Genomic DNA, 17500 nt, shown 5'->3' with positions numbered 1-17500 from the left:
CCACGAATAGCTGCCCCCAACAAGTAAAATAAATAGTAAAAAAAAATAAAAACTAGAACAGCCTAATAGCTAGAAGTAGCACACATATCTAAAAAAAAAGGCTTTTTTAAAAAGAAGGATTTTTAAGCCTTTATTAAAAGTATTCACGGTCTGTGGTGCCCTCAGGTGGTCAGGGAGAGTAGCTTACTCACTACTCAGTGTTCTAGTGGTTAGAGTGTCCACCCGGTAGGTTGTGAGTCATACCAAAAACTATAAAAATGGGAGCCATTACCTCCCTGCTTGGCACTCAGCATCAAGGGTTGGAATTGGGGGTTGAATCACCAAAGATGATACCCGGGTGCGGCACCGCTGCTGCCCACTGCTCCCCTCACCTCCCAGGAGGTGGAACAGGGGGATGGGTCAAGTGCAGAGGACACATTTCGCCACACCTAGTGTGTGTGTGACTATCATTGGTACTTTAACTTTAAGCCTTTATTAAAAGCATTCACGGTCTGTGGTGCCCTCAGGTGGTCAGGGAGAGTAGCTTACTCACTACTCAGTGTTCTAGTGGTTAGAGTGTCCACCCGGTAGGTTGTGAGTCATACCAAAAACTATAAAAATGGGAGCCATTACCTCCCTGCTTGGCACTCAGCATCAAGGGTTGGAATTGGGGGTTGAATCACCAAAGATGATACCCGGGTGCGGCACCGCTGCTGCCCACTGCTCCCCTCACCTCCCAGGAGGTGGAACAGGGGGATGGGTCAAGTGCAGAGGACACATTTCGCCACACCTAGTGTGTGTGTGACTATCATTGGTACTTTAACTTTAACTTAACTTATCTACTTAGGCTGCAGCCCCCGCGACCCGATGTCGGATAAGCGGAAGAAGATGGGTGGAGTAAGAAGTACTAACTATTAACATAACGTAGAATAAAGCAAATACATAACGTAAGCAGTTAAACTTGTTATCTAGTTATGTGAGAACGTTATAGTAATAAACACGTCTTTATTACTATTGTATGAAAGTATTATTATGTCAGGCATGCGTAGCAAACTGCGTGGGAAGTTAGCACAAGGAAGCTAGCTGACATACGGGAAAACACTGATTACACGCCCTTGGCTTTTTGTTGCTATTTTGTCACGATTAAGTGAGGGTTTGTTAGTTTGTAGCCACGGAGCAAAGCCTACTTGTGTCCGTGTTCTGCAGTCCAGTTGTTAAAGAGAGGCCGTGTCGGTCGATGTTGTCATTCTCCAGCTGACATGTTTAACACCACCGAAGAAGAAACTCCACTCGGCTACAGCGAGCCCTGTCGGCCGCTCTTAGTACTGCACCCTCAAACACTCTTACAAGCATAGACATCTGGGTACGCAGCATCGAGCGCTACTGCCTAGTGGCGCAGACGAGACGCGGGGCCGCCATCTTGGAGTGGTGATCCGCTCCACTTAGTGCAATTCATTTGGCAGGAGCAATGAACTGTCAGCGCATTTAATTAATCTGCCATCCATCCATTTCCTACCGCTTATTCCCTTCGGGGTCGCGGGGGGCGCTGGAGCCTATCTCAGCTACAATCGGGCGGAAGGCGGTGCACACCCTGGACAAGTCGCCACCTCATCGCAGATTAATTAATCTTACCTCACTAAATACCACTGATTTTCACGCGGTTTTTGGAATATGTGTAGCTATGATAAAGGACACATGTTTTGGCGTGTGTTATTATTCATAGTTGGCTTAACAGTAATAGAATATTCTTATATGCTATAAGTCAGTGTTTTTCAACCACTGTGCCGTGGTACACTCGTGCATACTTGCCAACCCTCCCGGATTTTCCGGGAGACTCCCGAAATTCAGCGCCTCTCCCGAAAACCTCCCGGGACAAATTTTCTCCCGAAAATCTCCCGAAATTCAGGCGTAGTTGGAGGCCACGCCCCCTCCAGCTCCATGCGGACCTGAGTCCGCTTTCCCACAATATAAAGAACGTCTACAGTAAAGCAGTCCGTCTGCCGTAAACAGCAATGTTGTGACACTCTTAAACAGGACAATACTGCCATCTAGTGCATTTGATGAAAGCACTTTTGTGCGTGCCACACATCAATGCATCATCAGAGAGGATGTTCAGCATGGTTAGAAAAATAGTGACAGAGAATAGAACAAGGATGGACAATTCAACCCTTAACTCAACAATGAGTAGATGAGTGTTAGCTAGAATTCACTGAAAGTCAATTATTTCTATTGGATTATATATATATATATATTGGATTATATATATATATATATATATATATATATATATATATATATATATATATATATATATATATATATATATATATATATATATATCTCCATTCATCCATTCTTCCATTTACTACCGCTTATTCCCTTCGGGGTCGCGGGGATATATATATACATATATAAATATATATATATATATATATATGAAATACTTGACTTGGTGAATTCTAGCTGTAAATATACTCCTCCCCTCTTAATCACGCCCCAACCACGCCCCAACCACGCCCCCGCCCCAATCACGCATTTGCGAGAACAACTTTTTATTGTCAATATCGGCTGCGAGTTTCATTTTTTAATGTTTTCTGCTGGTGGGGTGCCTCAGAATTTCTTCAATGGAAGAAAATGTGCCTCGGCTCAGAAAAGGTTGAAAAACACTGCTATAATCCACACGTCCCGATCAAAACTGGGAATATAATCCCAGAGAAGGGGGGAAAAAACGGATAGCTATTTTTAAATTGAAGAAACAATATGATTAGGTTATACAGTATATACATGCGTATATCCTACATAAACAATGTATACCTACATTAGATATCTATATATCTATAGACTGTATCTATGTTGCTGCAGCAGCAGAGAGTTTATCATGTCTTGACACTTTGTATTGATATTTTCTATTACATTCTTCCCTTCAATGATCATGTTTACAGTGATTGTTTTATATGTATTTTATATGTATGTCGCTTTGGATAAAAGCGTCTGCCAAATACTGAAACATATATAAACACCTGAAAGTCTTTATATCAGCTAAAACCACCAATCTGTTTCACTGGATTCAGAATAGAGATGCGCGGATAGGCAATTATTTCATCCGCAACCGCATCAGAAAGTCGTCAACCATCCGCAATCCACCCGATCTAACATTTGATCAGAACCGCATCCGCCCGCACCCGCCCGTTGTTATATATCTAATATAGACGATGCAAGGCATTAGTGAGGTTATAAAGCTTCTGCCTGTTAAAGAAAGGAGACTGATCCAATGCAGCACAGACATTCGCGTGCCACGCTGTCACGACCCAGACGCACACCAGTGCGCAATCATATGGGAGCCGCGCTGAGCGCACCTCCAAGCCCGTCTCGCTGCCGGCGACGGCCGGGTATGGGCCCGACGCTCCAGCGCCATCCATTTTCAGGGCTAGTTGATTCGGCAGGTGGGTTGTTACACACTCCTTAGCGGGTTCCAACTTCCATGGCCACCGTCCTAGCTGCTGTCTATATCAACCAGGGTGAGCCCCACCCCTTTCGTGAGCGCACTGCGCGTGGAGTGACCCCTGTTACGCGCCCCCGGCAACAGGGGTGGCGGGCAGGTAAGCTGCGCGGGCGGAGCGCGCGGAGTGACCCCTGTTACGAGCCCCCGGCCACGGGGGTGGCGGGCAGGTAAGCTGCTTACCTGCTGCGCGTGACGCCTGCCGCGGCGAAGGCGGACGAGGCGGGGTGTCGGTGCGGTGGGCGCGGTGGTGACCCTGGACGTGCGTCGGGCCCTTCTCGCGGATCGCCTCAGCTACGGCTCCCGGTGGGGCCCTCTCGGGGGAGGGGTCTCGGTCCCGGACCCCGGCGAGGCGTCCCTTCTCCGCTCAGTAAAAGTGTCCATCTCTTTTTTCTTTTTTTCTTCTGTTGTGGCATATGCTGCAGGTGCCTGCTCGTTTTTCGTATGTGGGTAACAACATTTAACTATGTATATATATTTCCGAATTGGTTTAACTGCCACCCGCCTGAATCTATTTAAAATCTATTTTTTTTTTATTTCAACCACCCGACCCGACCCGACCCGCGGATAAAATCTAATTTTTTTTTATTTCATCCGCCCCATCCGCGGATAATCCGCGGACTCCGCGATTGTGCCCGCAAACCGCGCATCTCTAATTCAGAATAAAACCAAATTATGTTTTACCCAACAATGTTAGTATTTGAATATTAATATGTTACTTGAAGACTTATTCCTGGTTACAATTATACTGTTAAGAACGTATTGTCTTTTACTTTGCCTAAAATGAGAATGCATCATAATCAGTGGCAGCTGGTGAATTTTGTTTTAGGTGGGCCCCCCCCTACACAATCTGGACTGTGGTACTAACATTTACCCCAGTTGGCTTTTACAATCTTTATCTTCATCATTTCAAGTATGACATTTTTTAATGTAATTAATTTAATTGACAAGCAATTCTATTATGGTCATACTCTTGTTTGCTAGCGACTACGATTTCAGTACTTTTGAAGATCTTTGCTCCTTCTCAACTCTGTGGTAATATTCTTTTCACAAAATACAACCAATAGTACGTTAATGTTAAATCTTACTTGTGAAAAGTAATCCCCCGATTCCTATTTTCAACAGTCCGCTCATTTGAGCAGGAAAACGCTGAACACCATTTTTGTTTTCTACCTGTCAACTGTCAGTCATCACCACTTCAAGATGGCGGCCCAATTTCTCGCGTCACAGCAGCCAATGCTGCATCTACTTATAAGATGTCTATGGTTACAATGACTTGTTTGGAAAAAACATTTTTTTTATTTTTTTGCTTTAAAATACAAGTTCATGTTTGCCATCCACTCACTTTGTGGATGTCTTCTATGTTTTATTTTTTGGTAATAATATTCATTTATTTATTTGATAGGGAAATCATAATACAAGTACTGAGAAAACAGACACCTTTTTTTTGTCGCCTCCCAAAAAAATAAAAAAATAAATAAATAAATACAAAAAAATTAAAAATTACAGAAAAATAATAAAAGTAAAATAATAACACCCCCTCCAACCCCCTGTCCTACATTTTAGTCACAGTGAGTAGCAATGTACTGCCTTCCTCTTCACCACAAGCAGATAGAGAATCACAATAACTGATTAAAAGGAAGGAAAAACAAAGGTTACGACAAAAATAAAAGTCACAAACATACAGAGAAGTGTCACTGAATAAAAACAACAACAGAGAAAAAAGAGTTGAGGTAAGTGAAAGGGTTCATTGTCAACGGTGAGTGTCACATATAGTGTCTTTAATTTAGCTATGTAACTAATTATGCAGCCCCAGCTCAAGACGAATTGTTTTGGTGTACGCCTCAGATTATATTTAATTTTCTCTAAATCTAAGAAAATCATGAGGTCCTTTAGCCATAGGGAGGCCTTGGGGGCAAAATGTTATTTCCACTCCAATAAAATCCTTCTATGAGCTATGTTTTCTCTTTTTTGATTTTCAAAACCTTTATTCATAATATTCAACATTTACATTCAGGCAGCACGGTGGAAGAGGGGTTAGTGCGTCTGCCTCACAATACGAAGGTCCTGAGTAGTCTTGGGTTCAATCCCAGGCTCGGGATCTTTCTGTGTGGAGTTTGCATGTTCTCCCCGTGACTGCGTGGGTTCCCTCCGGGTACTCCGGCTTCCTCCCACCTCCAAAGACATGCACCTGGGGATAGGTTGATTGGCAACACTAAATTGGCCCTAGTGTGTGGATGTGAGTGTGAATGTTGTCTGTCTATCTGTGTTGGCCCTGTGATGAGGTGACGACTTGTCCAGGGTGTACACCGCCTTCCGCCCGATTGTAGCTGAGATAGGCTCCAGTGCTCCCCGCGACCCCAAAGGGAATACGCGGTAGAAAATGGATGGATGGATGGATGGAACATTTACATTCAATCAAAGAAATAATAATAATTAAAACAAGTACAGAAACAGTACAGTACAAAACAGCGCCGGGGGTTGTAAACTCAATAAAGTAACTAAAATAAAATGCTATATATATATATATGTGTGTGTGTGTGTGTGTGTGTGTGTGTGTGTGTGTGTAAAGCCATAGACTCACACAAGATCCGTAAATAATCCAAATTTGGAGCACAGCATCATAGTTTTCACAGCTTTTTGGTTGTTGGAGGTAGAAAGCGTTTTAAAGTAAATATCGAATTCTTTTTTTAAATGCACAAAATACAGGTCAGGTATTGAGAAACTTACATTTATGAATATAAAACTTAGCCAATAATGTAATGAGGTTGTATAAGTAAAATTATTTTTCAAATGTTTTCTCACACTGTGTAAACTTATGATTTTTCTTTTTTTTTTTTTTATGTATTTTATAAACCTTTATTTATAATAAGCAACATTTCATACAATCAAATAAATAATAATAATCAAAACAAGTACAGAAACAGTACAAAACAGCGCAAGGGGGTTGTAAACTCAATAAAGTAACTGAAATAAAATTATATATATATATATATATATATATATATATATATATATATATATATATATATATATATATGTATGTGTGTGTGTGTGTGTGTGTGTGTGTGTGTGTGTGTAAAGCCATAGGCTCACACAAGTTCCGTAAATAATCCAATTTTTTCACAGCTTTTTGGTTGTTAGAAGTAGAAAGCGTTTTAAAGTAAATTTCTAATTCTTTTTTAAAGGTACAAAAAACAGGTCGGGTATTGAGAAACTTACATTTATGAATATAAAACTTAGCCAATAGTATAATGAGGTTGCAAAGGTAAAATTCCTTTTCAAATTTTTTCTCATACTGTGTAAACTCATGATTTTTCTTTTCTTTTCTTTTTTTTCTTCTTATTTTTCCAATTTTATAAACCTTTATTTATAATATGCAATCAAAAAATAAAAATAATCAAAACAAGTACAGGGGGTTGTAAACTCAATAATTTAACTATAATAGAATGCAATATATATATATATATATATATATATATGTCTTAATAAGGTTATCCAAAAAATAGTGCTCGATACCGTAGTAGAGCGCAATATATGTATGTGTGGGGAAAAAATCTCCTGACGATTGAGGGTACCCCCCTCATGAAACAGGCCTGTAGAGATGAAATAGTCTTGTGATTTTTTTCCCCACACATACATATATATATATATATATATATATATATATATATATATATATATATAAGGTGAAACCCATATATATATATATATATATATATATATATATATATATATATATATATATATATATATATATATATATATATATATATATATGTAACAAAGTGTAAAATCATAGGCTCACACAAATTCTGTAAATAATCCAAATTTGGAACACAGCATCATAGTTTTCACAGCTTGTTTTGGTTGTTAGAGGTAGAAAGCGTTTTAAAGTAAATTTCTAATTCTTTTTTAAAGGCACAAAAAACAGGTCGGTATGAGAAATTTACATTTATGAATATAAAACTTAGCCAATACTATAATGAGGTTGCAAAGTTAAAATTCATTTTTAAATGTTTTCTCATACTGTGTAAACTCATGTTTTTTCTAAACTCAACTACAACCAATAAACTACGTTCCAAATTTGGATTATTTATGGAACTTGTGTGAGCCTATGGCTTTGTTACATATATATATAAATATATATTTTGCTTTCTATGTTAGTTACTTTATTGAGTTTACAACCCCCTGCCGCTGTTTTGTACTGTTTTTGTACTGTTTCTGTACTTGTTTCGATTATTATTATTATTTATTTGCTTGTATGTAAATCTTGCATATTATAAATAAAGGTTTATAAAAATTAAAAATGAATAAAAAACAATAATAAATCACGTCATCAGCATGCGTCGGCGCGCGTCTATTACGTCACCGTACGGCTGTTTGCCTTTCCTGTCTGTAAAAATGGAGAAGAAAATGGCATCAGACAACTTGGAAATGCGTCTTCAGGCGCTGGAGAGTCGCATCTATGGCGAAAGGAGAAACAAAAGCTCTAAACCATTGAAGGTTAGGTCTTATTTTTTAAAATATTTTTCTAGGTGTGGCCGAGCGAAGATGCTACCTAGCTGTTAGCCTAGCAAAGCTCACTCACTGCTAACGCCCCTTTTTTTTTTTTTTAATTAATTGATTGCATATAAGTGTAATGTACTACTACATTGATGGTTTAATGTCGTATACATGTTAGTATGTATGGTGTGTTTCTATTTAGCGTTAGATCAGCTCGCTGAAATATGAATAATATGTGCTGTTGCTCGTCACATGATGGGAGAACTACAATTTCCCATATTACAAAGGACCATTGAACACAACTTCTGTATCCATTTCGAATGTCGTATGAAAGAGTGTTGCGTTCAAAGACCTGACCTGAGATTTGCATGGTTCCTCATCGCCTCGTAGTCCAGATGTGTCCAAAGTGTCATTTTTAATGGTAAAAAAATGCTAGTAGAAAATAAAACACAAAAAGGGAGTAAACAGTTGAAAGGTAAAGAGAAAATGTTGCAATGTTGAGTAATAACTAGGGATGATACTCGAAACCGGTTTTCCCGGTTGTTCGATAAGAAAAGAACAGAGTTCTCGGACTCGAATCCCTTTTTGAGAACCGGTACCCGTTATCGAAACCACTATAGTAAAGAAAAAGAGTTGGTTCTTTATTTGAATCACTGGGAACGAATCCCGTCCCGACCAGAAATGCCCCTTGAGACATCACAAGAAATGACGTCACGTAGCTCAGTTATTAGGCGCAGATAGGGAAAGCAGGAAAAACAATGGACCGGAAAAAGCGCTCCAAGGTGTAATAAAGTTCAAAACAAAAGGTATAATCCAATGAATAACTTTACTGAGAGATTTGAGCAGGGTACAAACACATGACGAACACTTTTACGACCAACCGGAAACATAGCAACCAGGCTAGCAACGCACCTCCTTTACGGCAGCTGTCGCAACGTTCTTAAAGCAACCGCAGCACATACATATATATACAACATATCTCCCTTTCAACCGCAGCACATACATATATATACAACATATCTCCCTTTTTTAACTTTTGTTTTTCTTTCCTTGTAAACAAAACAAAATCACACTGTATATGCGTTGTCTGTCTAATTATAAATAATGCAGACAAGGCGTGTTGGCTGAGTTCTTGACGTTTACTTTCACAGCGTGCTCATAACTTCATTCTTAGCTGCCGGCTGGCGACATGCAACAACACTTTTCGGGGCTACCGCGCATGCTCGTCACTCCCGTTGCATGCTGGGTAGCATCACATCTTTCCCCCTATAAAGAAATAATGTTAACTCAATAAAGTGTATTTCTTTTTTTAGCTTTAACTTTTCATTTTTTAGCATTGTAACCACATTTGCAAACAACTTTTCTCTTCATAGAATTTTCTTTCAATAAAGAAATAAAGTGCAAACATGTCAATGCATCATAACAAACAGTTATGTCAAATAGCAGCAGAAGTGCACTTTTTGGAGAGCTGTATTATTTGCAGTTTTGTGCCCAAGGGACTGATTTTATTTAACACTATATTATTATTTATACACCTATAGTGATCACAGAGACAGTTTGTTTTTGTGTTACTGTATATATTTGTTTTTCTGAAAAATCCCACTTAATTTACTTTGGGTAACAACAGTCAATATTTATTTATTTTATTTTATTTTTTTAGGGGGGTAACAGTCAATATTTATTTATTTATTAGATTTTATTTTTTTCTTATATAATAAAAGTGAGCTTTTGTTAAACCAAATATTGTGTGTTTTTTTCCATATACAACAACCTATCTGGACTCGATAAGAGAATCGATAAGGAATCGGTTCGATAATAGGCTCGAACTCGATAATTTCTTATCAAACATCATCCCTAGTAATAACACAAAGCATTCATGCTTTTGTTTTGTTCTCAAACTGTCATTGCTCAAGAAATAATAATGAATCAAAAATCATGTTGTTATGAATTATTGACCTTTTTAAGGCTCCAGTTACTTCAGATCAAATATTCTACCTTGACAGTATTTTTGGGAAGCAAAAACCAAAAGTTTTGATGACAAAAAAGGGCATTGAACAAACAAACAAATATATATAAGAAAATAATAATAACATAACCGACAGATAGATATGACGTTGATCTAAAGATTTAAGCGTTGAAAGTAAAAAAATAAAAAAATAAAAAAAATAGTGTATGACTTATTTGCACACTTTTGGATCTGTGAGAAGTTAATGGGGATTTTTTTTTTACAGGTCATTGCTCAAAAAACAATAATGAATTGAAATATATGTTATGAATTATTTACCATTACTTCATATCAAATGTTCCACTTTGACATATTTTGAAGGGAAAATAATGCATACAGTCGTGGGCAAAAGTTTACATACACTTGTGAAGGACATAATGTCATGGCTGTCTTGAGTTTCCAGTAATTTCTACAACTCTTATTTTTTTGTGATAGAGTGATTGGAGCACATACTTGTTGGTCATAAAAAACATATTGCTGGGTATTATGGCCAAACAGCTCAATTTTTGTTTCATTTGACCACAAAACTTTCCTCTAGAAGGTCTTATCTTTGTCCATGTGATGTTTGGAGGAGAAAAGGTGAGGCCTTTAATCCCAGGAACACCACACCTACCGTCAAGCATGGTGGTGGTAGTATTATGCGTTGGGCCTGTTTTGCTGCCAATGGAACTGGTGCTTTACAGAGAGTAAATGGGACAATGAAAAAGGAGGATTACCTCCAAATTCTTCAGGACAACCTAAAATCATCAGCCTGGAGGTTGGGTCTTGGGCGCAGTTGGGCGTTCCAACAGGACAATGACCCCAAACTAGTGATGTCCCGATCCGATATTTGGATCGGATCGGCTGCCGATATTTGCAAAAAAATGCGTATCGGCAAGGCATGGGAAAATGCCGATCCAGATCCAGTTTAAAAAAAAACTCCGGTCCGTGTTTTCCAACGCACCGATTTAAATAATACATTCCACTTTTCTGCTGCTCCCTAATTTCCGTTCCGCATTTTCCAGCCCACCTTCAACACATCCACAGGTCTGTGGATTCTCACGCAGATGCTTTTAGCTGCTGGCATTACACGACAGGCTCTTCTCACTCTTTCCTGTGTCTCCCTCTCACAGACAGCAAGCGCACCTTCTTACACACGTCACATACTGTCACGTCATACGTCACATACGTATACGTCCTCCCCGAGCAGAGAGGTAGCAGCATGGCTAACGTTAGCTGTGATGCTAGCGCAGCCGTGTGACCAACGTTCCCTCTAAGGTGCGCGCCTGTGCAATTGCTCACTGTTTAAGCGTCCTCTGCGCATAGCAATTATATGCCACGCACAAAATCTAATAAAAAAATAAGCGCATAACAATTTTCGGACACGACCGAGAAAACAGTTTTCGTCATTATTGTTCAAATATTGTAAAGTCTGTCGAGACGCTTATCTCCATTCGGTGCCACACGTCCACACCATCAAAATGCCGAGGCAAACATTTCCACAACAACAGCGTATGAAAAAATTAGTGATTTTTTTAGTTGTGATTTCCTTCTCTGCATGAAAGTTTAAAAGTAGCATATATTAATGCAGTATGAAGAAGAATGTTTTAATGTAGACATGCAAGCCTTGAAAGAAAATTTTGAAAATCAAGACTACATTTCCTGCAAATGGGTGCATTTCTACCCTATATTTTAACTTTAGATTTATTCTCATATCAAACTCTTTTGGCTGTCTTTTTGACACTTACATCCGGCGCCCCCCTCCACACCCTGGATTATAAATAATGTAAATAATTCAATGTGATTATCTTGTGTGATGACTGTATTATGATGATAGTATATATCTGATAGTATATATCTGTATCATGAATCAATTTAAGTGGACCCCGACTTAAACAAGTTGAAAAACTTATTCGGGTGTTACCATTTAGTGGTCAATTGTACGGAATATGTACTTCAAGTCTCAATCAATCAATCAAAACACATAGAATCATCATACTGCTGTGATTATATGCATCAAGTGTTCATTCAAGCCTAAGGCAAAATATCGAGATATATATCGTGTATCGCAATATGGCCTTGAAATATCGCAATATTAAAAAAAGGCCATATCGCCCAGCCCTAGTTTCAATGATGCCATTTCTGTTTGTCATGTATAATTTTGTCTATTTTGTGTTTATCCTTGAGTAAACAGGTCAGTTTCTTGTTACCAACCATTGTGTATTATTCAAACTCCCCTAATTCAGCTGGCTAGTTCTTATCAAGAGTACTAAAACCCTTTTCAACATGATTCTGACAACTATGTAGGCTAAATAACTTTAAACTTTAATACATGCTCGGATAGACCAGTATCGGTCAGTATCGGTATGGGATCGGAAGTGCAAAAACAATATCGGTATCGGATCGGAAGTGCAAAAACCTGGATCGGGACATCCCTACCCCAAACACACGTCAAAAGTGGTAAAGGAATGGCTAAATCAGGCTAGAATGAAGGTTTTAGAACAGCCTTCCCAAAGTCCTGACTTAAACATGTGGACAATGCTGAAGAAACAAGTCCATGTCAGAAAACCAACACATTTAGCTGAACTGCACCAAAATTCAAGCAGAAGCTTGCCAGCAGCTTGTGGATGGCTACCAAAAGTGCCTTATTGCAGTGAAACTTGCCAAGGGACATGTAAGCAAATATTAATATTGCTGTATGTATACTTTTGACCCAGCACATTTGCTCACATTTTCAGTAGACCCATAATAAATTCATAAAAGAACCAAACTTCATGAATGTTTTTTGTGACCAACAAGTATGTGTTCCAATCACTCTATCACAAAAAAATAAGAGTTGTAGAAATTATTGGAAACTCAAGACAGCCATGACATTATGTTCTTTACAAGTGTATGTACACTTTTGACCACAGCTGTATGTACTGTGTTTGCCATAAAAAATACAAGTTTTCAATGACAAAAAGGGCATAAAACAAACATTAAAAAAACGTATAATCGATGGATAGATTTGAAGTTGATCTAATCTAGGGCAATTCAAGTGACCCAAGAACCACCATTACTTGTTATGTAGACCACAAGGAAGTATTTTACATTTAGAAAAAAATAATAATAATATGACTCCTTTAATATGCCTTATAATCCGGTGCGCCTTATATATGGAAAAAGATCAAAAATAGACCATTCATCAACAGTGCGCCTTATAGTCAGGAAAATACGGTGTATATATACAGTATATATATTGTGTTGGTTTTGATTGTTCAGTGGGTACCCCCAGTGGCAAAAGTTTGAACACCCCTGCTGTAGACCCTTTCCGTCGTGCTCATTGCCACCACTCCTAATATCATCACTACAATGTTCTGCCCTGCAGTGTGCAGAGTCTTTAGCCAGGATTCAGGCAGGTCTGACCAACACGGCTAACAAGAGAGAACGAGTCAAGATCCTGCATAAAAAGAGTGAGTCCCAGAAGAATTAGACTTTGTACTGGTGCTGTGTTTCTAGGTAGTTTCTATCATCTGCAGTCTGTTTTTGGGACGCTGATTATGGTTTTTGCTGTGCAGTTGAGGACCTGATGAAGTACTTGGACCCCCAGTTCACTGACCATATGGCTGTGCCCGACACCATGAAGATGGAGTTCATCCTCGCTGGTCAGAGAACTGCAAAGTTATGATATTAGTTATGGTTATCAAGTGTACTGTACCATACTTCAACATCAAGTCTATACGAACAATCAAAAAGACAATGCTACCCAATGGCTGAAAACTGTATCACGATTTAAGTGTTTTATATCTGTCAATATCGATAATTATTCATGTTGTTTTTTTTAATCAAATGTATTATTTGTATTTTTTAATCTAAATTTAGTGTACGGTATAAAGAAAAAAAATTCTGCGTACAAAAATTTAGTCTATGAAATTTAGTGTATAAAAAATTCAGTGCAGAAATATTTCTTGCTTCAAAACTCAGACCTTTTATGGTCTGGTAGCTTACCAGCATAATTTTGGTCATTGGCTGGTTCTGAGACAGGATCGATCGCTTTGGTCCTAATTTAAAGTGAGTCTCGAATTTTGAAGCAACAAATATTTCTGCACTGAATTTGTTTTGTTTTTTTGTATTGAATTTTAAAACACTGTATTTTAACAAACGGAATATTTAAACACAAACATTTTATTTTAAAATTCAGTGCAAAAAAATTAAATGCATAAAATTCAGTGTAAAAAAAATCTGTTTAAAATAATTCAGTGAATAAAAGATTAGTGTATAAAACAAATTCAGTGTCAAAATATTTACTTCATGAAAATTCAATGTAAAAAAAAATCAGGGTATAAAAATTCAGTGCATAAAAATTCAGTGTGAAAATATTTAACGTAAAATAATTCAGTGCCGAAATATTTGTTGCCTTAAAACTCAAGAAGACCTTTTATGGTCAGGGAGCTTACCACCCTCACATTTCCCTGCTTTGCAAGACCCGTGTCACGTGACCTCATTGGCTGGTTCTGAGACAAGAAAACGGAATATTTAAACACAAATATTTTATTTTAAAATTCAGTGCAAAAAATTAAATGCATAAAAATCAGTGTAAAAAAAATCTGTTTAAAATAATTCAGTGTAAAAAAAATCAGTATATAACATTTCAGTGAATAAAAGATCAGTGTATAAAATTTTATGTATAAAAAAATTCAGTGTCAAAATATTTAACCTCTTAAGGCCCAAGCTGTTTGTTTACATGCTTTTTTTTAATTTCTCTTTGCTATTTGGGCTTATTGGACCCTAATTAGAATCATATTTTGATATGATGTACTTATGATATGATGGCATTACTGTCCTCGATTGGCCTGCCAACTCCCCTGACCTGAACCCCATAGAGAATTTGTGGGGTATTGTGAAGAAGAATCTGAAAGACACCAGACCCAATAATGCAAATGAGCTTAAGGCCGCTATTGAAGCATCCATAACACCTCAGCAATGCCACAGGGCTGATTGCCTCCATGCCACGCCGCATTGATGCAGTAATCCGTGCAAAAGGATTCCCAACCAAGTACTGAGTGCATTAATTGACATTTTCAAATGTTTGATTTTGTTTTGCTCTTATAAATCTTTTTTTTTTTACTTGGTCTGAGGAAATATTCAAATTTTTGAGTTTTCTTAAGGTGTATGCCATAATCAGCAATATTAAAATAATAAAAGGCTTGCAATATTTCAGTTGATGTGTAATGAATCCAGAATGTATGACATTTTCATGTTTTTTTAATTGCATTACAGAAAATAAAGAACTTCATCACAATATTCTAATTTTCTGAGACAGTCCTGTATGTGTGTGTGTATATAAATTTAAAATATAAGTTTTAGGCCATCAACATGCAACTATAACCTGTAATAATCATAATTATTTTTCCAAATAATACATTACGAGAATCGGTTAAATTCAAGAATTGAATGGAATCCTTTGCTACCCAAAGATTCACACTTCTGGGAAATTGCGGGAATTCAGTTTATTGTTATTGACTAGGAAAATTCTGGTATGGCGGCAAACTTTCCAGTAATAAACTAAATGATGTTTACACAGAGGAGGACTTCCTGCTTTCTCAGGCTGCCTTGCTGGAGCAGGCCGACACTCTGCAGCCGCTGCTGGACAGCTCCTACATCCGAGGTGAGCTTCAAAAGCCACGTTTCTTCCAAAGTCAACCGTTGAGTCTGGACGTTTGTTTCCGTTGCTCGCAGACGTTCCTGAGCATGCGACCAAGCTGCAGCGTCTCTCTCAGATCCACATCAAACAGCAGGTAGCGTGGACTCTCCTTTTTATGGTGTGTCACCTGCTCACCCTCACTGCTCTTTCAGGACCAAGTCGATGCTCAGTGCCAGGAAGTGAAGAAGCTTTTTGAGGACTACAACAAAATGGTACGGGAGCTCTCGCCAGCTTACGTAGCGCACCTGTTAGAACGTCCGCTTCTTGTCGGCAGATGTTCCTGCTGTCCAAGCAGTTCACCCAGTGGGACGAGACCCTGAGGAAGCTGGAGGAGGCCAAGGGCATCAGACCTGTGGAGTAACTCCACCTCCATGTGGATGAAGACGGGAACGTCAGGTCGCCTGTGTCGCGCCACATCCACTTTTTCCGAACAAGTCCCACCTCTTTCACAATGTTGACGGTAATTATGCAATATAATGTGTGTCTTTATTACCAAAGCTTATTTTGGGTGCTGACTTTATGTAACGTATTTTACGGACTATTGGGCGCACCGGATTATAAGGCGCACTGCCGATGAAAGGTCTATTTTTGATCTTTTTTCATATATAAGGCACACCGGATTATAGGGCGCATTAAAGGAGTCATATTTATTCATTTTCTAAATGTAAAAGACTTCCTTGTGGTCTACATAACATGTAATGGTGGTTCTTTGCTCAAAATGTTGCATAGATGATGTTTTACAAGCCGCTTTCTGACAGTCGCTTCCGGATACGCCGTTTTGTGGGCGGTCTTATTTACGTGACAGCGTCTTCTCCCAGTCATCTTTGTTGTAGCGGTGTAGCGTGCAAGGACGGGAGTGGAAGAAGTGTCAAAAGATGGCGTTAACTGTTTTAATGACATTCAGACTTTACTTCAATCAATAACGGAGCAGCATCTCCTCATCCGGAAACAGCAACAAATGTGTCCCGTGAAAAACCGTCCGACCGGAACTCTAATAACTAAAGTTCCTTGGGTGAATAATGTAAACTCACTACACCGGTATGTTTTAGTGCTTTCATGGCGAGTTTATTGACAGATATAAGTAAGAACTTTACACTACATTATATTAGAAATGGCAACAGCGGAGGATGAATGTCCCATATCAAGAAGATAGAGAAAAATAATAAACTTATTGACTTCGGACTACAAAGGCGGACGCGCGCAATTTTTCAGGATTTATGCAGATCCCAAACACAGATCAGCAGGTACCAGAAGCTAAGAAAAGTTGCTTTTGCATAATATTGCGAAACAAAAAACTTATACACACACCATAATAATACTCCTGTGTTTAATGCGCTGACAATCCATCAAGCGGTGTGGCTTCATAGCTTACCAAAGTCGTGCTAAAAAATGTTGATAGATTTTTTTTAGCGCCGAGTGTAATGTTCTATATTTTCAATGGAACATATAAAATGTTGGTGGTGTTTACTTGAGTCATATTGCCATCGTAGTGCAGTCTACACGTATCTCTTATGTGTGACTGCCATCAAAACACGTATCATTCCACCATATATCAGAATAATCAGAATCAGAATACCTTTATTGTCATTGCATGGAAACAATGAAATTGAACAGTAATTCAGCTCATTGCTTTTAAAACAACCTACATAAAATAATCTCAAAACAATAATAAAAAATGTAAAAACATAATAAAAATGTTAAAAACATATTGCACAGCAGATCTCTGTCAAAGGTAAGCAAGTTAATAAAGTGGTGAGTGTTCAGGTAAGTGCAGAGTTTAGGGCAATAACAGCTCGAGGATAGAAACTGTTTTTCAGTCTAAAAATAAAGAAAAAAATTGCTTCGAGGT

General features: G+C 38.3%; 2 protein-coding genes across 3 annotated transcripts in view; one reads left to right on the top strand and one right to left on the bottom strand.

Annotated features, from left to right (window-relative positions):
* The window catches only part of atg5 (ATG5 autophagy related 5 homolog (S. cerevisiae)), an 85723-nt gene extending 84435 nt beyond the window's left edge, over nt 1-1288 (bottom strand). Inside the window, exon 1 of one of the 2 annotated variants that reach the window (XM_061957218.2) lies at nt 1167-1288. The gene's annotated coding sequence lies outside the window, so the exon portion shown is untranslated. The remainder of the gene's footprint in view (nt 1-1166) is intronic. The other variant, XM_061957210.2, reaches the window with a different exon arrangement.
* A 6556-nt stretch (nt 1289-7844) lies between these two features.
* Nucleotides 7845-17500, top strand: part of dctn3 (dynactin 3 (p22)) — a 10631-nt gene continuing 975 nt past the window's right edge. Inside the window, exons 1-7 of the mRNA XM_061957237.2 lie at nt 7845-7984; nt 13336-13420; nt 13526-13612; nt 15532-15615; nt 15687-15745; nt 15804-15863; nt 15926-17500. The exon at nt 15926-17500 is cut by the window's right edge and continues 975 nt beyond it. Coding sequence (XP_061813221.1) covers nt 7883-7984; nt 13336-13420; nt 13526-13612; nt 15532-15615; nt 15687-15745; nt 15804-15863; nt 15926-16012 — 564 coding nt within the window. The 5' untranslated portion in view covers nt 7845-7882 and the 3' untranslated portion in view covers nt 16013-17500. The remainder of the gene's footprint in view (nt 7985-13335; nt 13421-13525; nt 13613-15531; nt 15616-15686; nt 15746-15803; nt 15864-15925) is intronic.

The sequence above is a fragment of the Nerophis lumbriciformis genome, linkage group LG04 (genome assembly GCF_033978685.3).
Source record: "Nerophis lumbriciformis linkage group LG04, RoL_Nlum_v2.1, whole genome shotgun sequence".
In the NCBI taxonomy this organism is placed as follows: Eukaryota; Metazoa; Chordata; class Actinopteri; order Syngnathiformes; family Syngnathidae; genus Nerophis; species Nerophis lumbriciformis.
Note: the sequence above shows the minus strand (reverse complement) of the source record. Positions and strands in the feature narration are given on the sequence as shown.